Source organism: Suillus plorans, assembly GCF_016647745.1.
Source record: "Suillus plorans strain S12 chromosome Unknown HD556scaffold_64, whole genome shotgun sequence".
Classification (NCBI taxonomy): Eukaryota; Fungi; Basidiomycota; class Agaricomycetes; order Boletales; family Suillaceae; genus Suillus; species Suillus plorans.
The window spans coordinates 151,000-177,505 of record NW_024537448.1 but is presented as its reverse complement, the minus strand read 5'-3'; the positions used below and the strand labels follow the sequence as shown (position 1 = coordinate 177,505).

General features: G+C 47.3%; 9 protein-coding genes across 9 annotated transcripts; 5 read left to right on the top strand and 4 right to left on the bottom strand.

Moving 5' to 3' along the window:
- Nucleotides 1–776: 776 nt before the first annotated feature.
- On the bottom strand, nucleotides 777–3,379 carry HD556DRAFT_1311781 (uncharacterized protein; the record flags this gene model as incomplete). The annotated part of the gene is made up of 12 exons (XM_041300574.1): nucleotides 777–937; nucleotides 1,171–1,174; nucleotides 1,211–1,304; nucleotides 1,368–1,500; nucleotides 1,698–1,780; nucleotides 1,868–1,917; nucleotides 2,021–2,104; nucleotides 2,149–2,197; nucleotides 2,420–2,512; nucleotides 2,786–2,824; nucleotides 2,879–3,062; nucleotides 3,130–3,379. The coding sequence occupies 12 exons, from the start codon at nucleotides 3,377–3,379 to the stop codon at nucleotides 777–779; spliced, it is 1,224 nt and encodes a 407-aa protein (XP_041156026.1).
- A 2,627-nt stretch (nucleotides 3,380–6,006) lies between these two features.
- On the top strand, nucleotides 6,007–7,817 carry HD556DRAFT_1496081 (D123-domain-containing protein; the record flags this gene model as incomplete). The annotated part of the gene is made up of 6 exons (XM_041308885.1): nucleotides 6,007–6,067; nucleotides 6,601–6,766; nucleotides 6,821–6,971; nucleotides 7,019–7,262; nucleotides 7,318–7,460; nucleotides 7,608–7,817. 6 exons carry the CDS (start codon nucleotides 6,007–6,009, stop codon nucleotides 7,815–7,817), a joined length of 975 nt encoding a protein of 324 aa, XP_041156025.1.
- Nucleotides 7,818–9,195: 1,378 nt separating this feature from the next.
- On the bottom strand, nucleotides 9,196–10,180 carry HD556DRAFT_1401425 (kinase-like domain-containing protein; the record flags this gene model as incomplete). Its single annotated transcript, XM_041303831.1, has 6 exons — nucleotides 10,113–10,180; nucleotides 9,750–10,061; nucleotides 9,671–9,701; nucleotides 9,580–9,617; nucleotides 9,288–9,526; nucleotides 9,196–9,263 (listed from the first exon to the last, which is right to left on the bottom strand). Coding segments are annotated over exons 2-6 (556 nt in total), but the record flags the coding sequence as incomplete, so codon positions are not given.
- Nucleotides 10,181–10,303: 123 nt separating this feature from the next.
- HD556DRAFT_1244622 (kinase-like domain-containing protein) lies at nucleotides 10,304–11,183 on the bottom strand (the record flags this gene model as incomplete). The annotated part of the gene is made up of 5 exons (XM_041298463.1): nucleotides 10,304–10,492; nucleotides 10,546–10,770; nucleotides 10,821–10,858; nucleotides 10,911–10,934; nucleotides 10,994–11,183. Coding segments are annotated over 5 exons (666 nt in total), but the record flags the coding sequence as incomplete, so codon positions are not given.
- Nucleotides 11,184–14,119: 2,936 nt separating this feature from the next.
- HD556DRAFT_1213423 (uncharacterized protein) lies at nucleotides 14,120–14,675 on the top strand (the record flags this gene model as incomplete). The annotated part of the gene is made up of 4 exons (XM_041296615.1): nucleotides 14,120–14,219; nucleotides 14,276–14,437; nucleotides 14,487–14,540; nucleotides 14,608–14,675. Coding segments are annotated over 4 exons (384 nt in total), but the record flags the coding sequence as incomplete, so codon positions are not given.
- Nucleotides 14,676–16,583: 1,908 nt separating this feature from the next.
- On the bottom strand, nucleotides 16,584–18,101 carry HD556DRAFT_1311777 (uncharacterized protein; the record flags this gene model as incomplete). The annotated part of the gene is made up of 2 exons (XM_041300573.1): nucleotides 16,584–17,565; nucleotides 17,758–18,101. The coding sequence occupies 2 exons, from the start codon at nucleotides 18,099–18,101 to the stop codon at nucleotides 16,584–16,586; spliced, it is 1,326 nt and encodes a 441-aa protein (XP_041156021.1).
- Nucleotides 18,102–19,289: 1,188 nt separating this feature from the next.
- On the top strand, nucleotides 19,290–21,996 carry HD556DRAFT_1244609 (uncharacterized protein; the record flags this gene model as incomplete). The annotated part of the gene is made up of 3 exons (XM_041298461.1): nucleotides 19,290–19,655; nucleotides 19,708–20,241; nucleotides 21,556–21,996. 3 exons carry the CDS (start codon nucleotides 19,290–19,292, stop codon nucleotides 21,994–21,996), a joined length of 1,341 nt encoding a protein of 446 aa, XP_041156020.1.
- Nucleotides 21,997–23,933: 1,937 nt separating this feature from the next.
- HD556DRAFT_1244624 (kinase-like domain-containing protein) lies at nucleotides 23,934–24,813 on the top strand (the record flags this gene model as incomplete). The annotated part of the gene is made up of 5 exons (XM_041298465.1): nucleotides 23,934–24,123; nucleotides 24,183–24,206; nucleotides 24,259–24,296; nucleotides 24,347–24,571; nucleotides 24,625–24,813. Coding segments are annotated over 5 exons (666 nt in total), but the record flags the coding sequence as incomplete, so codon positions are not given.
- A 123-nt stretch (nucleotides 24,814–24,936) lies between these two features.
- On the top strand, nucleotides 24,937–25,830 carry HD556DRAFT_1401419 (kinase-like domain-containing protein; the record flags this gene model as incomplete). Its single annotated transcript, XM_041303830.1, has 5 exons — nucleotides 24,937–25,004; nucleotides 25,056–25,367; nucleotides 25,416–25,446; nucleotides 25,500–25,537; nucleotides 25,591–25,830. The coding sequence occupies exons 2-5, from the start codon at nucleotides 25,188–25,190 to the stop codon at nucleotides 25,828–25,830; spliced, it is 489 nt and encodes a 162-aa protein (XP_041156018.1). The 5' UTR covers nucleotides 24,937–25,004; nucleotides 25,056–25,187.
- Between the last annotated feature and the right edge of the window lie 676 nt (nucleotides 25,831–26,506).

The following is a 26,506-nucleotide window of genomic DNA, read 5'->3' as shown; positions in this document are numbered from 1 at the left end:
CTTAAGATGTCCATATAATACCTAACTTAGCCCGACAACAACAAAAGTTCCAAACGAGCCAGGTCAGCGACCACTGAAGTAGAGCGGAATGTCGTCGTTGCAATATATAATATGTCCTAATAACAGATTTGTCGTTGGATAGAGGAGCTAAGCCACCAAGGTCGTGGATATACGTATATGCAATTGCCCTGGTACAGGGCAAAAAAACTCAATGTTGCTGATCGGCGTGGTGCACTATGTAAGGCCCTTGTGGATTATTAAGTAAGGTATTCAGGTGAGCCGTTACTCACTGCTTTCAACTTTCGCACCAGGGTACTACACCATTAAGGTGCTGCGTCTGCGCGATGCTATGACCCTCGTTGTGATGTGTCGCGAATGAATGCAATAGTCAAGCTATGACACAGCATAGCGGAAGGCCTTTGAGTAGCAAGCGCAGTATTCGAGTGAGGGATGGTCATCCACTGTGGATTTCTTCATCGATCTACTGCATGATAAATATGGACAAGTTCCCAACTGATAAATAGCCCGCAATCATCACCCGTATGAATAAGACAACCTCAATATCGTGGTTGCTATATTTTTCTAGAATCGTGCTCATAGGCCATTACAGATCTGAACAATCTCCAGAACACTGTTCAAGTTCCAATGCGCGGATCCTTCAGTGTGATGCGGATAGGCTGAATATACACAGTAGAGGGTAAATATCGTGGTCGCTGTATTGTTTCAGATTCATGTTCAAAGAACAATATAAAACCAAACAATCTCCATAGCACCGTTTAAGTTCTAATGTGCGGATCCTTTGGTGTGGTTTTGGAGTAGGGATCAGCAGGGGTATGGGCAACCCCTGGGGGTCGGGGGTAAGGGTACTTGAGGGTAGGGGTATGGGTTTGGATCTGGAGACCCCTGTACCCCTGGACAATTGGTAGTACCCCTGGGCCTAGGGATAATATATCCCCAAATTGATTATCATAGGAGTGATGGATAAGTATAAAATTTTGAAGTTATCAACAGTATAATGGTTATTGGGCTTATTGTGATCTTATATTGTGAGTTGGCTATTATTTGAGTAAGATATAAGTAAAATATAATCAAAGGAAACATTTAAGTTAGTTTAGATGGTTCATAATGTACAAGAGTTACTTGCCCATGGTTTGAGTCTCATCTACATACTTGGCTAGGACTAAAGAGGCATAAATTAAAGTCAGCCTACTATGTCTCTTCTAGCCAAGATGGTGACAATACCCCTGTACCCTTGTGATACCCTTGTACCCTTATAATACCCCTGGGTTACCCTTACCCTTGGTCTGAGGGGTAAGACCCTCCAGGGGTAGGGGTGTGGGTTGGGCTCATGATACCCAGGGGTTTACCCCTGGTGATCCCTATTTTGGAGAGCCGGAGTAGGACATAGGTTGTTTGTTACTTGCTCGGTCAACACATCTCGGTTAGTGTGCAAAGGTAATGCTTTTTCGCACGAATTCCCAACTGATACATAGTAGATGGCTGTCAGAATAGTTAACACATCATGTGTTAAAATTCAAGGTGGCACATATTAACTCAACTATTAGCTTTGCTAGACAATAATCTGTTTTTGCTCACTTGATGGACAACCGTCGTTCTCTGGAAGATGACGTCTTATCCTTTTGGTTTCGAAACTTTGTACGATAATGTTAAGGTTCAAAAGAGGTCGCGAAACTTACTGTTACCCACACGGGCTAACACATGGTCATCGCCTGGAAGGTATCGACCTTCACTTGTAGCTTCATAGTTGTGAAAATCCCTTCTGTTGTGGCATTTTTGATTCATCTAGCTCAACCATCAACTTTTGCCACACCTTCACTTCAACCGTGAGTTTGAGTGAAATCAGTACCTTTTCCCGATCATAAAATGTCGTAGGAAAATTAGGGAATCTCCTTTCCTCTATAAGGCCAAATATAACAATGTGATTGTCGATAGCAGGATTATGCTAGTTCTTGTGATTATGTACTATATATCGTGATATATAGTCTTCTACTTTCCTCACCGGTTCACTGATGTGGTGTTGCTGTTTTACAATACCCCGCACAATTTTGATCTTGTTAGTGCATGCATAAACTGGAATACGACACTATGTGAATTGGATCGTTAGAGAGCTAATGGTATTGGACGGACCTGCGACAAGTCTTCATAATCTCTTGCAGCAATGTTTGACACATTCCGACTATGAGAAGTTGCTGATGATGATACTAAGCAAGCCATAAGCCAACAGGCCTGGTCTGTGAAACATCGACCTGCAGTTGCTGGTTCTTCCCAGTAATACTCATCAAGACCAACATGACATCGATCCACCCTTCCAACAATACAATCTCAAAAAGAATGAGCATCGAGGATCGGAAGTTGTCAAAGGAGAATATCGTAGAAGGTGAAGGATTGTTCCAAGCACGAGGGGCCAGCCTTCTGCGCCTTCCACTCGGAATGCTCGTCATGGTCGTTCTCAGTCGTGTCATTGCCGTTGCCCACCTTGGCGAGAATATCACTACAAGTTCATGTCAGCAAAGCTGCCACTTATTGGATACCAGAAAGCTCACAGATAACGCCCTGTCTCTTCATTTTGCACTGCTGTCAACTCACAATGGCTTTGTCGTAAGTCCGCCAACAACACATCATTAGAATCCATAGTTCCAGAAAACAGTTGTTAAAGCATCGTCAATGATTTTGAAGGCAGATGTCTCGCACTCTTCAACAGAACGGATTTCTTTCGCATCAGGATATCAGCAGTTTGTCATCTCAGACACTCAAAAACACATACAGCCCCGTTTCGGTTGTGCTGTCTAACAACCCCATAATCCTGCACAAGCGTCTTCTGCATTGGTAAGACCAGGTTCGAAGGAAAGATTTCGACCTTGACGCGAACAGATCCGCCTTGATCCGTTGATATGGATTCAACTTGCGAGTCCAACTATTGTGCGTGACCCTTTGTGGGTGGTGTTGAACCCAGTAGTCCGATGCCTGTTTACTCTTCTTCGTTTCTTCTGCGACACTGAAGTTCTCGTGAATGACGGCGACAAACATCTGCATCATGATGACTGGAGAAAACAATGTGCGTCAATGAAGGAGGGCAAGCAATATGCACGAGCACTTTAGGCGACTTACAATTTGCAAATATAAGCCACGAGCATAAGAAAATAATCACGATCACCACCTGCCCCAGGGAAATCCCTGTAATTGCTGTCGAGTACAAGATGTTTGTCCAATTCTCGGAGGAAAAGAGCTGGTACATAGCGAGGAACGAATTCCACAACTGTCCGAAATTTAACCCAATCGAGTCATTCATATCACCGCGAATGAGCTCCACGCAGACCAACACAGCAAGGAGGTTGACGACCAGCAAGAAAATTGTCATGTTCACTAGACCATAAAGGTTTCCAAAGACCGTGAGCTGAGATGGTTTAGTTGTTTGTAAGATGTTCAGATGGTGACTAGACTCGCCATGAGCAGTTTCATTCTCGGGAACTCCAAAATCACCCTATAGAACCTCCCTAGTTGAAATATCATCAACCAGGGGTATAGCTCCGAGTTAATATCAGCACTGGCGGTGGCTTGTACCACGAGCGACATGAGAGCCAGAAACACCCAGCACCAGCGCATATGGGTGTAGAATTCCTTGAGTGGGTTGCTCTGAGAAATGTGTTTCCCGTCTGACCAACTTCGACGACAAGTCCTAGTCTGTAATTGGAATAACATTAGCGTTAGCACATGGAAAAGTCAAGAAACACACGGTGCAGCACCAAAGGCACTCTTCTGCGTATCTGCACGTATGGCAGAGAACGAGTTCGTTATCACAGCAATGAATAGATTGAGAAGCCAGATGTTCAACACAAGGATGCAGACAATGAAATAGAAGCAGGAGACAAAAATTCGGCATCGATGATCGAGTACATGATTGGGGACCACTGAGAGGAAATTAGCGCAACAGAAATATGAATAAAAAACACATACGCCATTGGCTGAAGTCACGACGACAACTTGAAGTGCGGCATAAAGCTCAACCAGAAGCTGAGAATGGCGATGAAGTGGATTCTTCCCCAACTTTGGCACAAGTATGACATATCACGATACACCTTGTCGTGTGCGTTATCGATGTTTAATCGGAATGGCAGTGTAAGGCTGAGTTCGAGTTCGAAGGGGAATGCTATTGATGAAGGGAGCTGTGAAATGCTGTAGCGAGAAATGAGTTTTCTTTCAGGAGAAGGCTCATCTACTATGATCTGTTTTTCTTGACGCGAAGCGTCATGAGGCAAACTGCTTGGACCAACTACTATGTCAGGCATCGAACATGACGGGGTAGCCTCAGAAAGTTTGAAAGGCCACGATATACGATCATAGAAGGGCCTTAAGGAGAGTCCGCGTGACAAGGAACCGGATGCGGAAGGACCTACCCTCAATGTCGACGTTATTGATGATGCAAATAAAGCTGATATTGGAACTTCAGGATCTAGCAGAAATCCAGAAACGCATATTTGGCATAGACTAATCCGAGGGAAGAAGGATCGAGTGAGACGCTTGAGATATCAATACGCAGGCAGTAAAGATTATTAAACAAAGTATCAGAGGTTCGGTCCATCTGCAAGGATGATTAATATTGTCGGGCGGGAGAAACCTAGAAGAGGCATACAGATGAGAAAGGAAGCCATAGAGGCGAAGACGAAAGGTGCTGGAGGACTCTAAGAAATTGAGAGTGCGCCTTCGTAAGGGAGTTAGCTTTCTGGTAAGGAACACTTGTCGTTCGTTCCATTGTTCTTCGAGGCTCCTTGTTATCTTGTGTGGGAGAATACTTGCCATCGTCGAAGTCTTCATCCGGTATGCGAATTGAATTGTCCAAGGCATGGCCTGACGACGCGGAGAGATGCGCGTTGAAGGTGCTTCGACATTACCATGAATGCTGAGCCCGTTCGTTTGGGAGGGGAAGGTGAGGAACTGTAACGCAGCGTCCTCCGCCTGGTGGGGCCTGCAGCACCTCCCGTGCGCTCAGAGTCACTGATGGTCAAATCATTAATATTAGCCCAACTTCCATCTGCAGATTTACATTGAGAATTGGTGCCAGTGAGATGGACATCGTCTCTGTCCTTGGATGAGTCAAGGTCAGACTCTGGAGTCGAAATTAACGAGGCGGAGGGTGGATCAGCTTGTGCAGCGGTATAGGAGAATGCATTGGAAGGACTTGTCTTTCAGCAGTGTAAGAGAAGAAATGTGTTGCATTAATTGGATTGATAATTTTCGCATGCAATCCTACATGGGTGAGTGACGATGTTAAGCGCTAAGCAGCTATAAGATTACCAATCAGAGCCTTGCAATGCCTGACATGGCGCCTGTAAGGCATGTAGCCATATTGGAACTCTACGCCAGGCTTACGGTATTTGCCGAGGCCTTGTCAGCCACTTTTGCTGATGCATTTTGGCCAATTTGGCGCCCTGCGTTCTCCCTTTCTCTACCGCTCTTGTCCCACTCAACCATATCAGGCCCAGAGTTCAGATCCTGTGGTGTATGCAGGATAGACTCAGCCATCAATGCCCTCGCCTTCGCACGCCAGCCGCAGTGGATTCGAAGGCGTGAGGAGCGCGCAAGCGATCTGCTGAGCCTGCGTAGGCGCGTTTTGCGGCTGCAACTCAAAGTCTGGAGCACGTCTGTACCCCCAGATAGCAACGTAGATCAACATGCTCCTAAGATCAGTGTAAATATTTGTGGGGGTGATGTTTTATAAGCGCACGCAGTAAGCCCAAACACAGGTTTCACGCCGTCTGCTTCGCGTCCGGTGAGGAAACTATGCATGCGGATTCGACCGCCTCCGCTCCATTCCCACTCTGCCGTCGTGTGGTAGGGTATCGAAGGATCTGGAATACGGTATGGGTGGAAAGGGAAAGACTATGCGAGGAAGGAAGCGAGCGGTCGTGAGAATATCGAGGTCACCTCCGACTCGTTGAGACTAGGCTATGACCCAAGAAAGTTATAACATCTAATGACACCCCCAACATGAATTCAATATACTTGCATAGTGTTGTCGAGAATGAGCACCACAACCCTAGACAACTGTGTCAGTCGGCGCAAGACACCGGCGACACACTCACGGAGTCACTGCAAACAGACAAGTCAGACCAAGATTGACAAAGGAATTCCATATGGGTACCGCAGTATCCTCAGTAGTAATATCTTGGGGCTCCACCTTGCCTCCCGGAAGTGCAGTATCACCCGCATACTGCCTCAAGCTAGCTGACCGCCTTTTAATGGTACTTCAGTCACAAACAGGACACAGCTAACCAGGAGCTCACCGACTTAATAACACATACAGGTCCCCCGCACGACCCGATAAACAATGGAACCAGGACCGCCACGCTCTGACTCCGAGGGAACTTGACCTGTGTATGTTGTGCACGACCTCGACATCCCTATCTCTCATTTTCAAGGGGTCCTCGAGTTGCGTGCAACTGATCATCCGGATCGAAGCGTAACGCAGCTCCATCTTGCCATCGCTTTGCTCTTGCGGTTCGCAAAACGGGGATTTGAAACGGATGCTGATGCAGTCAACGGGTTACTGAGCGAAGTTCTCAAAGTCTGCCACGCCAACAGCCCCTCTACAAACACCAGATTATCTACTTTCCTTCCAATTTTCATCATGGTATCCGACATTTTCCTCCATTAGCATCAAAAGCACCATCATCCGTCCCTTGAGTCAAGCATTCAAGGAGTACCTCGACTCGGACGGCATTTTCGTACCAGAAGGTTCAGAAAACGTGTCAGTTGGCTACAATCACCATCTGTTTTAGTCGTACTCACTTCCCACTTCCAGTCCCGCAGAAAGCTCTCCTTCGGACCAAGAGGATGAGGACGACGCTGCAGTTGGGCAATCCTTCTCCTTCCCCGATCTAGATGAGCGGATAAGACAAATTATCAAAGAATACGGCGCCATTTTCCCCAAGCTCAATTTTTCTTCACCAAAGGTCAGCTCGTTCCATCGACATCGATCCCCGTTTCACATCGAACACAGGACGCATCATGGGTGCTACCACCATCCTCGCCTCTCAAATGCACATCTCCATCAGACGTCTACATCCTACTCAAATCCTCGGACTTCATATCACACGATCTAAGTATCGACGCGGTCTTCGAGGGATGCCAATGCGATTCCTTGAATCTGCCATCGTACCAACTCGAGCTTGTCTTGAGGAAATGGTATCCTATAGACCGGAGTCGCGAGTTCAGGTGTTTCGTTCGTGAAGGCCGTCTCATAGGTACGTCCTGTTTTCTGATTATTGTTCCAGCAAGCCACGAACGACGCTCGTACAGGGATATCACAACGCGGTACGAATTTCTATGACTTCATGAACGAGCCGCAAACACAAAACAAGATCTTAGAAACGCTTCAGCGTTTTTGGGGGGACAAGATCAAGTCTGAATGGCATGGACAGCAAGACTGTATGTGTCACATTGTTTTTGTCGTACTAGTCCGCGCACTCATCACACTTCTGAAGACGTCTTCGACGTGTTGATGACACGTGATCTGTCTCGGGGACATGATCCTATACTTCAACCCATACGCACCCCGAACGGATCCCCTGCTATTCACGTACGAAGAGCTCTTGTCGGTCTTCACGCAGGGGTCAAGCACACCCAAGCTCCGTATCATCGACTCGCCTTTACATCCGCTCGCATCGCGCAACGCACCAGCTTACCAACACAACATGTTGCCAATGGAAGCCCTCGCGTTGAGTAGCGGTCGGGACATCAACGACTTCTCAGATTTGTGGAAGAATGAGATTCAGCAGTCCTTGAATGACGACGACTAATAGACATGGTCTTCTTTTGAAAGATCGAACGGGTTTGTCCTATTCACGTACGGAGATCTTTTATCAGACCTGAGCTTCGTATCATCCAGTCACCTCTACATTCAGTTGTTACCTTCATCCTCGATGAACTAAACAATGCCTTATAATATACACCAGACCCGTATACTGACTTAGGTGCACAGTAAACTTTCAAACACCGCTTGGTTGACTCTTCAGTCTTCGAGTTAGAACTTGCGCTGCTTTGAACGACATTAAAATTCATTTAACGACCATGGATTTCGATTAGCACATTGCGACACCGAGGAGCTCAGCCGTGTCCTGCGCATCAATCATACTCCAAACCCCAGCCAATTGCGAAGCTCAGCGGAAAGAGCTCCTTCGCCCCTGTCTACTCGTGGTAAGACAGCTGTCATGGGTGCCAGTTGCGTGCTGATGTATCGTGTCAGTAGCTGCCAGATCTGCCACTACTAGTAATTTCATAATTATCGGACCACGAGGGGTCTACTGGTTAGCGTTTTCGTTTATCATCGAGTTAAAATGACTTAAGTGGAGCCCTTGTACCAGTACCATGGCGTTTCCGAAGCTTGAGTCGTAAAAAACAATACATCCGTAGCGGTGCGACAAATTTGCATTCGGCGAGGACATATCTCGGACGTTATGTGGAGGTGAGGGTACTTCCATCACTCCATAATTCAAAGTTTTGATATATTTGATCCCCGTGTAATCACACTGAACTTCCGTGATAGGTCGAAGCTTGTCACAGTGGGACACAACAGTATCTCTGCTCCTCAAGTGGCTTAGCGCTCAGCTATGTATAGTGGCCGCAACTTAGGGCTGCTCCTCGGTGATCCCCATGACATAATAACATCATTTTTGTTGTCCCCTAAAAAATTGCCGTCCTTCTCAACGTCCAGGTACCACACTCTGCTATGTATAGTCTTTGGAATGCCTATGGTTTGAGATCTTGTGCTTTAACTCCACATATTCACCCTGATAATGATTACAGTTACGCGGGCTAATGACTGGCCGCCTTATACACCGGTAATAAGGTATGTTAGGTAATATAGTGCAAGTTGGTAGCACTTAGTACTGAATGAATACAGTACAAGTTAGCGAAATCTTGGAGTGAACCGTATACAGATGCCTAGGTTCATCTATCTGGCTGGACTGTAAAGCAGATGTTCGGATACAAGACAAGTGCGAGAATCAACTAATTCTGGACAGCGAGTCAATTTCATTCCTGATCATCACATTAACTTCCTCCGTCGATGGACGGTCCTGAGGATCAGTAGACCAACATTGCTCAATAAATGGCCAATACTTTTCAAGGAGCTCAGGATAATGAGTTCGGGAGGGCCTTTCCGACCTAGATACGTACAGGACGACCATGTAGTCATGCCGGATGTGATGATAAAGGATTTTGTTGGTGAGGACCTAGAGGCAGAGCTCATGACATCATCAAGTTGAGACTATTCCGGGCGTACCTGCAACATGATACCGCCGAACGAAAAGACGTCGCTCTGCTTGCTTGGCCTCACTGGAGTTCCGTCCTCTCGCTCTCCAAGCAGCTCAAAAGCCATCCATCGTACATTGCCACTGAGGGTGGAAGTCCAGGGAGCCTGAGAGATGCTTATGACATCCGAATACATCAAGGAAAGACCAAAGTCGGCAACACACGCGGTGCCATCAGCATATATCAGCACGTTAGGCTAGAGATCATATCTCGATCAAATCAAAGTTATTGGGAGGGGGTCGAACTTACCTCGGTGAAGTCACCATGGATGACATTGTTAGCATGAACTGTGAGGAATGTTACTATTCCAAGTCTAGCACTGAGAATAACTAGCACGTACGATATTGCAGGCCAGTTATAATATCCCTCAGCTGAGATTGCCATCAGTTTGTGGTCTGCATGAAATACAAGAGACTTACGATCTGGAATTTTCTAAGGAGAGTAAGAGCCGCATCCTCACGTTTCAAATAATCCGACAGGTTGCCCCTTTCTGCCCAACGACTAACTATCGCTGGAAATGGGCCGAAGCCATACGTGTAACCATAAATGGGTACGATGTTCGCATGGTTGATGTTCGCAGATATTCTGAGTTCATGCATTATCCTCTACGAGCTGGCAGTCCATAAGTAATAGATGAAGTCCTTCGTCAAGAAACTCACCTTGGTCTTTTTCGTCCTTGCCGGCCCAAATTTATCATTAGCGCATACCTGCAATACTTTCACCGCGACCTGCCCAATTATCAATTTTGAACTGATGGACAAACAACACTGTGAAACGAACTTGGACTGGTACGCGATCAACGTAGTAGGTGCATTTCCAAATGTCTGCGAACCCACCACGAGCAAGAGGGTCGTTCCCAACCTTGGAGATATACTTTGAGAGGTCTTGGAGTCCTGTCTGATGGGGGTCGCCATGAGTAATAGGATACATCTCAGATCTCGACAGTGAGTCAAATTCGTTCCTGATCATTATATCAACTTCCTCCGTCGATGGATGATCCACGATCCCGAGGATCACTAGACCAACATCGCTCGATAAATGGCCAATACTTTTCAGGGAGCTCAGGATAATGAGTTCGGGAGGGCGTTTCAGACCTAGATAAGTGGAGGAAGATCATGACGTCACGCCGGAGGTGATGATAAGGAATTTTGTTGGTGAAGACCTAAAGGCAAAACTAGTAATATCAACCAAAGGTAGGGATTACCCCAGACGTACCAGCAACATGATACCGCCGAACGAATAGATGTCGCTCTGCTCGCTCGGACGAGTTGGAGATCCATCCTCCTTCTCTAGTAATAGCTCAGGACCCATCCATCGCACGTTTCCTTTGAGGGTGGAAGTCCAGGAAGCTTCAGTGACGCTTATGACCTTTGAATACATCAAGGAAAGACCAAAGTCGGCAATGCACGCAGTGCCATCATCACGGACGAGCACATTGGGCTGGAGCTCGCGTCTAAATAAAATGGAGCTATCGAGAAGATCGAACTTACCCCACTGAGGTTTCCATGGATGACACAGTTGGCGTGAACTATGAGGAATGGTTAGAGCTCGGGCGGGCACTGACAGTATCTGTCACATACGATATTGCAGACCAGCTATGATGTCTTTTAGCTAAGTGTTTCAATTAGTTCTGTGGTCTACCCAAAATACATCAAGAGAAGACTTGCCAACTGGAATCGTCTGACAAGAGTAAGAGCCGCACCCTCACGCTCCAGATAGTTGAACAGGTTACCGTTTTCTGCCCAAGGTGTGACTATCGCTGGAAATAGGCCGAAGCCATGCGTATAACCATAGATGGGTACAATATTTGCATGGTTGAGGGCAGCACAATTCCTGAGTTCACGATTTATCCTCTACGAAGTGGTGCCCGTGGTGTAAGTAATAGACTGAGTCCTTCGGTAAGACACTCGCCTGGATTGCGTTTGTCTTTCTTTGTTCAAAATAAACATCACTGTAGTACATTATTTGCATTGCGTTCACTGCGACCTGCCAAATCAAATTTTAGACAGATAAACAGACAAAAGACAGCAAACGAACTTTGATCGATGTCCGATCGATGTGAAAGGTGCATTTCCATATCTCCTTGAACCCGCCAAACACAGGTTTCACGCCGTCTGCTTCGCGTCCGGTGAGGAAACTATGCATGCAGATTCGACCGCCTCCGCTCCATTCCCACTCTGCCATCGTGTGGTAGGGTATCGAAGGATCTGGAATACGTCGTCAATAACCAGATTGACTGAATGCACAACTCCAACATACGAAGATTTCCGCCGGTGACATGGACGTCTCTGCACTGCCGGGGCATGCAGCATTAACAAAAAAAATGTCATCCAAGGCTAGAAAACACCGATGAGTACGACCGGCTGCTGACACCAACGAAAGGAAGGCCTACCAATATATCTCGCAGGGAGCAAATAGCAAGGTCGCGATCTAGCTAGTACTGGTGGCTAAAGGAAATGTGCCACCGAATGTAGTGCCCGAGTCCGTCCGAGCAGTGGGGAGGAGAGAAGGGGTTCCTTCAAACTGAATAAGCACTCAGTCACATGCCATGCGTGAGCTGCCTCAAAGCGAGCACTTGCATCACCGAAGTAGGCTGCGACTTGCGTTGAGAGCGAGGAGCTGTACCGCGAGGTCATGGTCGTGGCTGTATTTCGAGAGCGTGCCCTGGACGGGGAGCTGTGGATTTGGGGCGTTGTAACTGTAGTATAGAAGAACATTCACGCTGAACATAATCACACGAACGGACGAGAACGCGATAGCCTCGACCCACTGGGTACTGCGAGTGAGAATGGAACGACCCGAATTTTAGGAAAAGAATTGGTATCCTACAGGCCCCAGGTCTCACGGCATGTGACAATGTCACGGACTCCTGTAGAAACTATTTATCATAATTGCTCATCGAAAGGCTGGTGATTTCAGAATCTAGTCTTTGTAGAAGAGTGTGTCTTAAGTTCACAATAGTCTTTGTGGTCTTTGTACTAATACGGGTCAAGCTCGATCTGATAAGTCTTAAATCAGAAGGTTTGCCCAGTTCTTATATGTCAACCTTTGAAGCTTTGACTGTCACACCAGTGCAATGCCCTCCAACTCGAAGTCCCAACCGACAACAGGGCTTAAACATCATTTTTCAACCCTAGCAGTCGGAATAAAACTGGGATCCTTCGTCAGAGTTCCTCTCATTCACGATGTGCAGACGATGGATAAACTAACCACTGAAGAATTGAACCAGCTGGTTCTCGAGGAGCCTACGAGTTGTATCACTCGTAACGCCCCCCTCGGTCATCTTCTATCCATCATCTTCCAGTCCTTCAAGGTTCAAGCGCCTCGTGCTGAGGATCTTCGGGTACCTCTCTCTCAGATTCAATATTCCAATGAGCGGATTAATGATCAATTTCGTCAATATCAAACGACAGACTCCGTGGAACTGTGGGATAGTAAGGCGAAGAAGTGGAATTGGGGGCTGCCAGATCCGCCCCGAAAACAGTACGAGAGGGGTAAGAAGGGCAAAAAGGGTAAAAAAATCTGTGAAGAGGGATCGTTGGGGGAAGGAGGGAGTCAGGCGTCCAGAGGCAGTACTTCCGATTCAAACTCGAATGCTGAACATGTGGTTGCGGGATTTTTGAACGTCCTCACGGGGGCACTTTCTCGACATGGACTCAAAACCAATCAAGCGAATCGTATATGGAGTGGGGCCCACTCAACCGCCCCAATCAAGGGAGAAGTCATACCCCGCAAACCTGACATCGTTATGTCAGATGAACCAGACCCTGGGTGGGCAGGCATCAAGGTCGTCGTTGAGGTGACGAGTGGCAAGTACCGACCAGGGAAGCGTGCCGCGAAATCCCTTGATACCAAGGCGTATATCATCTTGAAGCACCAGCCCTGGAGACGCTTCGCCCTCATGCTATCTCTATGTCATCACCATCGTGAACTTCGTGTCCACGTATATGACCACTCCGGTTCTGCCGTATCCCCTCCTTTTCACATCGACCGACAGAAGGACAAATTCTTGCAAATCCTCTCGGCTATTGTCTTCGGCAGTGATGAGTGCATCGGCTTCGATACGACGATGAAAATTCGGCAACTCAAGTTGCCTATACTACCTCGTCGTTCCCGTGCTCCTAGGAGATTGCGTGCTCGGATCCAGAAGGACACCATTTGCGATGAACCTGGTACACTGGCCAAGTTAGGAGATGTAGCATCAGGCGAAGAGTCAGAAGAGGAGTCAGACGACTTAGATGACGAGTCAGGATACGAGTCGGAGTCAGCGTCATCATATAAACCTTCGCCCTCGCGTGGCCTAGAGGCTTTGGGCGACGATTCCTCATCAAGCGTCTTCTCCTCCCTTGAGCCAGATGAACGGCCTGATATCAGAACTGGTCCTCCTGCACTCCCTGAACTACCTCCCTTGGCTACTCCTGCCTCGCCACTTCCTTTCATTTCCCAAACTTCCGTTCCTCCGAATCCGTCGCCGATCGGCAAGATTCAAGTCAACGACAACTGGTACGATATCTTGGAGGTTATATGGTCAAGTCATGGCCTAGTTGGTCGTGGCACCGTTTGCTACTTGACTAGAAAGGATGATCAACAGTACATCATCAAGGACCACTGGGTCGCGGGAGATGCAAATGACGATATATTCAATGAGGTCATTATGTTGAAGAAGATGCAGGGCGTCCGGGGCGTCCCGGAACTCGTAGAATTTGGCAAGGTTAAGCTGTCGACTGGTGAGGTCGACAACACGAGGACGTACCGATACCGAGAGCTGCCCAGCTTAACTGGCACTTGGCGCACTCATTTTCGCCTCGTCATGAAGCCCCGGGGGCGACCTTTGCATAAATTTCAAACAAAGTTGGAATTTCTTCGAGCTATACGCGACATCGTGGCTAGTAAGCATTTCCCTTGCATGATGCATGTTGGTACTAACCAGTAAGTAACCTTCCAGCTCAACAGGAAGCGTATGAACGGGGCATTTTGCATCGCGATTGCAGCCTCCACAATGCGATGATCGAGGAAGCCGATGGCAATAGCCTCGGAATGTTGATCGATTGGGAATTTGCTGTAGTTATCGCACCGGATAATAAATACCACGTAGGTGGAACAGTAAGTTGATGATTAATTCAGTTCAGGATTCAATCCACTTACTCGACTTGCAGGGCACAATTCCATTCATGTCGCGGCGGATCCTGCAGCAAGTGAAAAAGATCTGGGTCTCTGAACCTGCAAAAAAGGGGGCGTCATCGTCATCACCTTGGACAATCGATTTTGTCGTGCAAGACTATTCAGATGATCTTGAATCACTGTTTTATGTCTTTTGTTGGATCTGTATCGGGTACAGCGGCCCTCTTGGCATAGAACGCCATTTGAACGCTTCGACACAGTGGCTTCTACATACGTGGAGCAACCGGAATATCGCGGGATGCTTTGACACCAAGATTTCGTTCTACACAACAGACGACGGCGAAGCTGCAATCCGAACGCAGTTTGACGACTACTTTAAGGATCTTGTTCCGCTTGCACTGGACTGGATGAACCTCTTGAGGCTCAATTTTCCGGTTCATTTCGAAGGCAAGACTGTTCACCGACCCATCAAATTTGATGCGTTGCTCAACATCCTGGACACACACATCGCCAGACTTCTCAAGGACATGCCTGAGCTGTCCCCTGAACGCTTGTTCCGCAAGAGGTTGGTAGATAAGAATGTAGAGGACGTGCATACATCAGGACTGATCATGGAGGACCGGGACCGCATCCGAGTCGCAGTGAAGAAGCGCGGTTTGAATGAAGACTGGACTGTCGAACCTGTGAAGAGGAGCAAGATATCCAACTCGGGGGGTAGCTAGACCGGTTTTGTCATCAATCTTGATTTCGTTGTACGCAGTAGTACATGGTTTTCGCTCGCGAAGTTTTTACGTCCTTACATTGCAGTATCATTACTTTTACATTCGTAATTTTGATCAAGGTTTCCTGGTACTTGAGTAATTAAGTTGCTCAGCGATCTAGTATTCGGGGTTAAACGCAATGAAACCTATCCGAGTTTCTCCAACTTGACATGTTATGTTATGGTACAAAATCCGCGCAAAACTTTAAATGCGTGACTCCCGGAAATGACCATTCGAATCAAGAATAGACCGTACTATCCCTTATGCATGCAATTGAGCGTGGGTCAGATCACAATATATATGTGGTACGTACTCTGGACCCTACACTGAGATCGATGCAGGCATCCCTGAAATTGAAGCATGGAATACCTATAACTGTCACTAAGGCAGTAAGTTTTATGTAATACTGTTATGATTGGAGCGTGGATTCACTTGGTACAATGGTCATTTATCCATCACTGGCTGAATTGGTTGGCATTTTGTGATACGGTATGATAGGAGATGGGATTGTTGGTATCAGCCTGAGCTCGTATATGCATCCCTGCACACTTTGTTAGTTAAGAGTTTTTGCAATAACACGATGGCTTACAGCGCGCGATGCTGATGATCTTCATAGATCATCGGAGGCTCCTTTATGTAAATATGTGTGTCAGTCCTAGTAACATGTAATTCTAGATGGCTAAGAGGTGGTTGGTATTGTGAGGGGCATGATTAGGGTCATGGACTATGGTATCAGCTTGAAAAAGCTTCATCTCTGCGCATCATTTAGTTTGAAATTTTCTACATAAAACAACGACTCACCCCGCGCAATGCCGATCTTAGGCGCTGTGTCAGGTTAGCGCAACCGCGTGCACAGTCTGCCGATCTTAGGCGCTGTGTCAGGTCAGCGCAACCGCGTGCACAGTCGCATATCAGCCGCCTCATCAGGCACGGTGTTGGCGCGTTGGGGACCTCGAGTCCGTAAATCAGGAACTGCGTCACGGTGACGCGGTACTGAATACATTACCGCCTTTGACGCGAGGTATTGAAGTTGCGTCTGTAAAATGAGAGTTTTAGTATAGGTGAGAATGATTAATGACGGGCGATAATCTTACGATGTTGTCGACGTTAATGCTGACGTGAGGACTATTCAAAACGCGAGACATGTTTTTTGGCTGACATTTTAATATCAATAGGGGCGTTTGAAAGATCGATCAATTTTCTTACCGTAATTGTTCCTTTTATAGCAGAGTATAGCAGTTGTAAGTGGTTGATTCGGAGGATGACAATTAATCGAAGCAAACAATCATCAATAAGGACATTCAGTCTCAGATCCAGTATTATGTAATAACATTGTCGCCGTTGCTTGTGCTACTAGTAGACAACTCTCGATCAACCGAAAAATACCGTTATGTCATCCTCCCACATTTCTTCATATTGCCACTCAGCAAACTTGGAGGCGCCTTTACTCAGTTTACTGCGCTCCTTTAGTGTACCAATAAGGCTGTCCTTGTGCAAATTTGAGGACATGTAGATGGACTCGAGGGCGGGGCAGGGTAGATTCTGGATGGGTAATAGAGCCGGGATTGCATTTGGTGTGCCATATAACGACAGATGAAGGAGCGTGGGAATAGCGTTCATGAAGAGAGTGAATGTGTTCACTGGTGCGTTGATATGGTAGCACGACAATTCCTGTAGTCTTGGAAACAAAAGATGAGTTGCGCAGTATTTCAGAATGTCGTCAGCTTTATCATCCTCGCCATCGTTCTGGGTAGGCGAATATGTGATACCAGATAAATTTGAAGACTCCGAGTTTAAGGTGAGCTTGATCAGGTTGGGGGCATGAAGCCCACTGAATAGCCCGACATCATTTCCAATACACGAATATCCGTAGTAAAGCTGCTGAAGCAGCGGAAGGGATACCCGACGTGAAAGTCCAGCCAGCGGGCCAGACTTCCTAAGCACAAGCTTTCGCAGGCGAGGACAAGCTTCAAGGATCCCTGTAAACTCATCAGACGTTGGCCTGACTTCTCCGCTGTGATGGGAGAGCTCCAGCGACTGGATAGAGTGACTGACAGTAGGCGACCGATTGGGGGTTGGGCCAAGAGTATAATGAAGGAAATTTGTCCAGTCTAAGTGAACGCCATATAGAGTTATGTCTCGCAGTTTTGGAAGGGGAGGAGATTGCGCTGGGGCATCTTGACTGGTAGGTCCAATCAAAGCGGCAAACATGAATCCGTCCACCATCTTCATTATTCCTGGACAGAAAAGCCAGAAGCGAGAGAGGTAGTCGTTGGTTCTCACAAGCTTTATGGACTCAAGACGCAGAGCGCTTGAGCCCTCTGTCCTGCGCTCGTTGAGAATTTGGAGGGCGCTGTGAATCGGCATCCAAGTGTCACTGACAATTTCCAGCGAACGCCATCGATACATCTCAGGAAATAAAAGATCGAAAATGGCGGGCATACAGTCAGCAAATCGGGCCCTTGTTTTAGTGAAATCCGTTTTTCTTCTCCTAAAGGCAGACGTTTAGACAGCTGTACTCAACTAAAATTAATGTGCATCTTACATCATTTCTTCAGTAGCTGACATTCGTCCTTGTTGCGCTCGGATAATAATATCCACAGAGGACCGTCCTGATCGTGTGATCATTGTGGTCAACAGTGTCAAGCCCCCGTCGGTTTGGTTGCGGATGACCTGATGAAGATCAATAATGAGGCTTGACCACAAGCTGTGGTTGCAGATTGCGACTGTTCTCCAGTGCAGGTTCACCGATGCAAGTGCATGCGGCATCATCATGACACTTCGAAAGAATTTACGGGATGTACCATGTACGGCCAGCATGAATATTTTCGAAAGGATTTCCACAGGAAGTTTACGAATATAACACGGTTGGGGAACCCGGTGAGTCATGGTGGATCAAAATTTGAACAGGAAGAATTTGGAGCGACTCAACTACCCATGGTCAGTCATATTTAAGCGGCAAGCCTGGTTGTGTATGTGTTATCCCTTTGGTTCCGCATGGAAAATAATGCAGAGCAAACTTACCACATGCAAATAACCGTATGACTCGGAGCGCCTTGAGAAAAACAGCTACGAACGCATAAATGGGTCAATGCATTCAAGCGAGATCCGGGTAGAGGCATGCGCAGTAGCGTCCCAGGAGCTCACCTATAATGTTAAAACGTTATAGATTAGCAGCTCTCGGTAAGTCCGATTGGTGAGGAGCCACCAAGCGAGCCCCTAGTAGACTAGGTAATACGGGCGCACGTCAATGCAATTCGCTTCGATTGCAGTTATAAATTAAATGACTGTTGAATATTAATCACATACATGATTGAGTGCGATAGGCGACGGCCCAATGCAAAACGTTGTTGTATGTATATGGGAGTATGACTCGACGTGACAATGGCAAATGCGGGTAACTGGTTTATTTGAGTTTAAGTCTAGAAAAAAAGAAAATGCCGCCGTGTACTTCACGATCGTGAGAAATGATAATTGAGTCAGAATTTCTGAGTGGCTGCAATGCATGACGGTGATCTGTACATAATTTGTATACTCAAGAGGCACGCGCACCGAAAGAGCTCACTGGGTTTTTACATATGATACGTTATGTTATGTTATGTTATAAAATCCGCGTAAAGTTTAGTGTGACTCACGGTCTATTCGTGAGCCGCTTTTCAGGGATTAGAAAAAAAAAGACTTACCGTACGTCACATCATCGGGCGTTCTCGACTGTTCTCATGCCAATGTGCTTCGGCAGTGACCGCAAATTATATCCGCTTCGAAATGGCCGTCCCGGAAGGCCATTAATCTGTTGCGTGTAAATGCAGCCGTTAAATTCTTGACGTCAAAGTGCTCATCAGGCGAATTGCATATCACGTAAGTCTACCGATGAGCAAGTGCCAGCGAACGTAAATGCACACGATCTCTCTCCGCTCTATGGCACACATGAGATAATTAGAACAGATCGTCCTGGTGCTGAAGCGGGAGGCCACAATTCTAACATAAATTGCACTCGCATAAGTTCTCGTTACAATTAGTTCCCTAGACCGCGTCCGTTCCCCTCCCTTTCCAGAGTTACATTGGACGCTCCCTGCCATGCAGTACCCGGATGAAATCAACGATCTTGCCCAGCTAACAATGGAGGAATTCGTCGGCCATTCCCAGCATTTGTTTAACCAGATTAAGGATCTTCCTTCAGAGGTCGACTTCATTCGCTTCGTATTGGCAGGTAGGGTTGGACAGCAAGCGGCTGATGAGCCCGACCAGCATCATATCACTTTGAATTGCCTGCAAGGTCTCCCTCCTCTTCCTCAGACTCGAATCAGTAGGGACCTCGACTCTGCCATCGGAATATCTCGCACGTTACCCTATACAAGCGCTTTGGCAATCTGGCCCATTCCTCCTTTCAAAGAGATGCTGACTAAAGATAATCATACCCAGAGCCATGCATACGATGCTCAGGTGAGACCAGTCAATGTAAGTCGCTAGTGGCGTATTCTGATCATGGTACCAGGGCGATAGGATTTTCGTTCCTATGCACAAAATTCCTAACGTGCCATTGGGAAAGGTCCAACAAAGGCATGTAGTGCGGATCTTCTTTCCCCGGCTCTACAGTGCAGACGGTGTAGTTCTGGTGTCTCAAGAGGATTTGGCCCTCCTTTACGACCATTGCCTGCGCCCCACACTATTAGAGGTTCTGCCGGAATTCGCTGATCGGGCGCCGACATCATACGCTGCCGCATACATGCAATCAAAGACCCGCGCCGGGGGGCTCGCGTTCAACACCCTAGACATCCCTTGGAATAGATTGGAAGAGGTTGCTGAAATATTGCTGGCCAAACTTCAGGAGCAGAAGCCTGCTTTCAGGGACGCGTATTTTGTCCACGAGCTGAGGGGAACGAAGGGGAGTACTATACACGATGGTGAGAAAGATTGGGAGCGACAGATGGCTTTCGAAGAGATGTTCGAGCATGTCGATGTCGATAACTTGAATCCTCGGGAGTGGCTGGTTGATGTCGCTCTGACTATCGGAGTAGACGGACATGTCGTCACATGGCGCAAGTCTTGCCATAAGGACCTCCTCGGGCACCTTATGCCTCTCGCATGTCCTCGAAAAGTCGCTGCCCTTACCAAGAACAAGAAAAGGTTCCACTTTGACCGCACCCTACAGATGAAAGAATTAGCCGGCTTCCGTGCAACTACCGCCGATTTTACAGGCAATGATGGAATAACATACGTGCAGGCCTATTGCACTGCGAAGAATGCGACGTACCAGATGAACCCAGGGGTGTTCCGCCGACGACAACCCAAAGAATTGTTGGAAAAGAAGACCGAAAAGAAGATAGTGGAGGACCTGGACGTCATGAGCCAAGTATTCTATGAATGCACTGGCGAAGGAGATGTAGAAGGACGCGATGGTTGCGCCCGCTTGGAGATTCGGATTCCACTGGACAAGGCTCAGGACTCTTTGGTGACTCTCCCTCGTGAACTGGTTGAGCGCTACGTGGTTGCCATCAGTAGACGTGTATGGTGGTAAGAACGCACCTGCATCGATATTTTATTGTGACTTGACAAGTGTTCCAGGTTTTTGATTTATTATCGCCTGGGCGCAATACGTCTGGTGTTCAAAAATTTGGCCGAAGCCGATCCAAGGGTACGTGCTCTGGACTCTACACTGGGCCTGGAAGCGGCATGCATTTACATAATGAATGCCTGTTTCACTCGTCCTGCTGAGGGGTTCGGGTGGGAGGATTTGATCGAGAAGTGTTGCCAGCAAGTGCTAGAAGACCTCGAAGCGGACCTCGAAGACACCCCTACCGTACCCATCCTATATGACAGCGGCACGTACTTTATTTGCGATATTGTCATGAACACAGGACGCCCCACGTTTCTACGACTGCCACTCCAGAGGACCTTTGACCCGGAGTCCATGGCTCGCATTTACCACAAAGCGTCTATAAATGATGTCAAGGCCTCGTTTGATTGGAGTAATTTTGTATCCAGCAAGCAACCATCCAACGCTGCAAGAACGCATAATCGCAACCGGAACACTAGAAATGTTGATGATGTCAGAGATCCGGAACGTCGGGTCTTAGATATTCAAATCAGGGACGTCCCTGTCAAACCCGCAGTACGCTTGGCAGGTAGGGACGTGGACTTGCATGTCTTAAATGGGGGCGATGAACGAGACCTTAACGAGGCGGGGGATGATATGCAGGACGAACTCTCAATTAGCCAGCGTGTTGCCAAGATCTATGAGCAGTGCATCTTTGACGTCATTGAACAAGCACCCAACAGGAAATCTAAGCGGGAGGGTTCATACCTCACCATCCCTGTCGACAGACGCATTGATCTGGCACAGCCGGAGCTGCTACAGGTCCTTGAACTGCCATTCGATCAAGCTCAGTACTGCGTATGCACTCCAGATCAGTGGAAGATGCACTTTGACCGCATTTTTCCCTCTTCCGTCCAGGAAGCTCGAGCCAGCGGTCAGAATTTTCCTAGTTGTTCCTACTACAAGAGTTACATTGCTCTTGCTAGCACTGTAAACGACGCAGGTCTGGTTAAGATCAGATGTGCGCTCAGGAAGGAATTTGACAAACTGGCATGGGCACCATGGACATCCACGGATCGTATGTGGGGAACAGGCGCAAAGACCAGCAGAGCATGGAAAGTGCTTCCTCGGGAGAAAAAAGGAGGCCCAATGATCGCCATCAACCCTAGACGCCATAACCAACGAGTCAGCCTGCGTGCGTTTGATCAACCTGACGAGAATGATGTTACGGACGCTGAGGAGGAGTGAACTTTCTTGTTGTCCATTTCGTCATCTTCCCATCCGCTTTGTAGTATTAACCTAGTCTGCGCCATGTAGTCAGTCTGCATTTTTGTTATGATGTTTACTTAACTTACTATGACCTTGAAATTAAAGGTTCGGTAGTTGCTGTCGCGGCCCACAATATTATGGTGCACAATGGAAAACCGAGTACACTGCAATGCTTTTTGACCAAAAAAAACACTGATGATAATTGGAACTACATTACGCAAGGTTCCAAGCAATGATACTCACATATTTCGTCCAAAGTGAGGACATAATAATATGACGATTGCTGTACGGGGCTGGTTCGGTCACTTTGTTTATGCAGAAGCAAGTGCCATCCACACATGCAACGAAGCATCATGATAACCACTCACTAAGGAAATAAAAACCCACGAACATCAATTGCGTAGACTCTAAACCGGCGCAAAGTTTCCGCGGACTCTTAGAAAGTAATCTCAAACATTCCTCTGCTTCGGGAGTCGGGGACAAACACACTTTCCTCTCCTATAGCTTTTGTGATCGCTGTTCATCTATTTCTATTTCCTCACCCTCCAGTCTCGCGTTTCTTGGTGCCCGCAACTCCTCTTGCGATACTGCCTGGACTGCCGAAGAAGATGAGCCACTCTTTTGCTTCGGTTGGATCATGGATGGCAGCCTATTGCAGTCGATCCCTGCAGTGAATATCATGGGAAATGATAACTGTGCGAATGTCATCTCACCCAATACACTCGATAACTTCCAACTTGATCGGTGCAATATTCATCGATGACACCGAGCGAGCTGAGATGTACGGCGCAGGTGCGAGCAAGATAACTTTACCAACACGTCAGTAACATCCGACTTATTTGAGACTGTTGAATACTATTCGCTAATGTCAGTTGGCTTTCCATACCTCATTCTCTGGCTGATCTTCCTGGGCACCACCTGGTCGACGACCTAGCTCTCAGGACAGATTGTCATCCACCCCGCTACTCTCATATCTCGAGATACATGGCAGCGTACCCAAACTCTTTTTCTCGTCTTTTCGCGCAACCCTATTTCAAGCAATCTGCCGCGCGATCGCCTAGATGCATGTCTTTTTTCATCAGTTTTTCCATTGCGCAGTGGGCTCAACGATGATAATGCAGTTCTCCGCTACATCAATCCTACCTCTCAGCTCCTCGCTCTCAACGCAAGTCGCAGCCTACTTCGGTGATGCAAGTGCTCGCTTTGAGGCAGCTCACGCATGGCATGTGACTGAGTGCTTATTCAGTTTGAAGGAACCCCTTCTCTCCTCCCCACTGCTCGGACGGACTCGGGCACTACATTCGGTGGCACATTTCCTTTAGCCACCAGTACTAGCTAGATCGCGACCTTGCTATTTGCTCCCTGCGAGATATATTGGTAGGCCTTCCTTTCGTTGGTGTCAGCAGCCGGTCGTACTCATCGGTGTTTTCTAGCCTTGGATGACATTTTTTTTGTTAATGCTGCATGCCCCGGCAGTGCAGAGACGTCCATGTCACCGGCGGAAATCTTCGTATGTTGGAGTTGTGCATTCAGTCAATCTGGTTATTGACGACGTATTCCAGATCCTTCGATACCCTACCACACGATGGCAGAGTGGGAATGGAGCGGAGGCGGTCGAATCTGCATGCATAGTTTCCTCACCGGACGCGAAGCAGACGGCGTGAAACCTGTGTTTGGCGGGTTCAAGGAGATATGGAAATGCACCTTTCACATCGATCGGACATCGATCAAAGTTCGTTTGCTGTCTTTTGTCTGTTTATCTGTCTAAAATTTGATTTGGCAGGTCGCAGTGAACGCAATGCAAATAATGTACTACAGTGATGTTTATTTTGAACAAAGAAAGACAAACGCAATCCAGGCGAGTGTCTTACCGAAGGACTCAGTCTATTACTTACACCACGGGCACCACTTCGTAGAGGATAAATCGTGAACTCAGGAATTGTGCTGCCCTCAACCATGCAAATATTGTACCCATCTATGGTTATACGCATGGCTTCGGCCTATTTCCAGCGATAGTCACACCTTGGGCAGAAAACGGTAACCTGTTCAACTATCTGGAGCGTGAGGGTGCGGCTCTTACTCTTGTCAGACGATTCCAGTTGGCAAGTCTTCTCTTGATGTATTTTGGGTAGACCACAGAACTAATTGAAACACTTAGCTAAAAGACATCATAGCTGGTCTGCAATATCGTATGTGACAGATACTGTCAGTGCCCGCCCGAGCTCTAACCATTCCTCATAGTTCACGCCAACTGTGTCATCCATGGAAACCTCAGTGGGGTAAGTTCGATCTTCTCGATAGCTCCATTTTATTTAGACGCGAGCTCCAGCCCAATGTGCTCGTCCGTGATGATGGCACTGCGTGCATTGCCGACTTTGGTCTTTCCTTGATGTATTCAAAGGTCATAAGCGTCACTGAAGCTTCCTGGACTTCCACCCTCAAAGGAAACGTGCGATGGATGGGTCCTGAGCTATTACTAGAGAAGGAGGATGGATCTCCAACTCGTCCGAGCGAGCAGAGCGACATCTATTCGTTCGGCGGTATCATGTTGCTGGTACGTCTGGGGTAATCCCTACCTTTGGTTGATATTACTAGTTTTGCCTTTAGGTCTTCACCAACAAAATTCCTTATCATCACCTCCGGCGTGACGTCATGATCTTCCTCCACTTATCTAGGTCTGAAACGCCCTCCCGAACTCATTATCCTGAGCTCCCTGAAAAGTATTGGCCATTTATCGAGCGATGTTGGTCTAGTGATCCTCGGGATCGTGGATCATCCATCGACGGAGGAAGTTGATATAATGATCAGGAACGAATTTGACTCACTGTCGAGATCTGAGATGTATCCTATTACTCATGGCGACCCCCATCAGACAGGACTCCAAGACCTCTCAAAGTATATCTCCAAGGTTGGGAACGACCCTCTTGCTCGTGGTGGGTTCGCAGACATTTGGAAATGCACCTACTACGTTGATCGCGTACCAGTCCAAGTTCGTTTCACAGTGTTGTTTGTCCATCAGTTCAAAATTGATAATTGGGCAGGTCGCGGTGAAAGTATTGCAGGTATGCGCTAATGATAAATTTGGGCCGGCAAGGACGAAAAAGACCAAGGTGAGTTTCTTGACGAAGGACTTCATCTATTACTTATGGACTGCCAGCTCGTAGAGGATAATGCATGAACTCAGAATATCTGCGAACATCAACCATGCGAACATCGTACCCATTTATGGTTACACGTATGGCTTCGGCCCATTTCCAGCGATAGTTAGTCGTTGGGCAGAAAGGGGCAACCTGTCGGATTATTTGAAACGTGAGGATGCGGCTCTTACTCTCCTTAGAAAATTCCAGATCGTAAGTCTCTTGTATTTCATGCAGACCACAAACTGATGGCAATCTCAGCTGAGGGATATTATAACTGGCCTGCAATATCGTACGTGCTAGTTATTCTCAGTGCTAGACTTGGAATAGTAACATTCCTCACAGTTCATGCTAACAATGTCATCCATGGTGACTTCACCGAGGTAAGTTCGACCCCCTCCCAATAACTTTGATTTGATCGAGATATGATCTCTAGCCTAACGTGCTGATATATGCTGATGGCACCGCGTGTGTTGCCGACTTTGGTCTTTCCTTGATGTATTCGGATGTCATAAGCATCTCTCAGGCTCCCTGGACTTCCACCCTCAGTGGCAATGTACGATGGATGGCTTTTGAGCTGCTTGGAGAGCGAGAGGACGGAACTCCAGTGAGGCCAAGCAAGCAGAGCGACGTCTTTTCGTTCGGCGGTATCATGTTGCAGGTACGCCCGGAATAGTCTCAACTTGATGATGTCATGAGCTCTGCCTCTAGGTCCTCACCAACAAAATCCTTTATCATCACATCCGGCATGACTACATGGTCGTCCTGTACGTATCTAGGTCGGAAAGGCCCTCCCGAACTCATTATCCTGAGCTCCTTGAAAAGTATTGGCCATTTATTGAGCAATGTTGGTCTACTGATCCTCAGGACCGTCCATCGACGGAGGAAGTTAATGTGATGATCAGGAATGAAATTGACTCGCTGTCCAGAATTAGTTGATTCTCGCACTTGTCTTGTATCCGAACATCTGCTTTACAGTCCAGCCAGATAGATGAACCTAGGCATCTGTATACGGTTCACTCCAAGATTTCGCTAACTTGTACTGTATTCATTCAGTACTAAGTGCTACCAACTTGCACTATATTACCTAACATACCTTATTACCGGTGTATAAGGCGGCCAGTCATTAGCCCGCGTAACTGTAATCATTATCAGGGTGAATATGTGGAGTTAAAGCACAAGATCTCAAACCATAGGCATTCCAAAGACTATACATAGCAGAGTGTGGTACCTGGACGTTGAGAAGGACGGCAATTTTTTAGGGGACAACAAAAATGATGTTATTATGTCATGGGGATCACCGAGGAGCAGCCCTAAGTTGCGGCCACTATACATAGCTGAGCGCTAAGCCA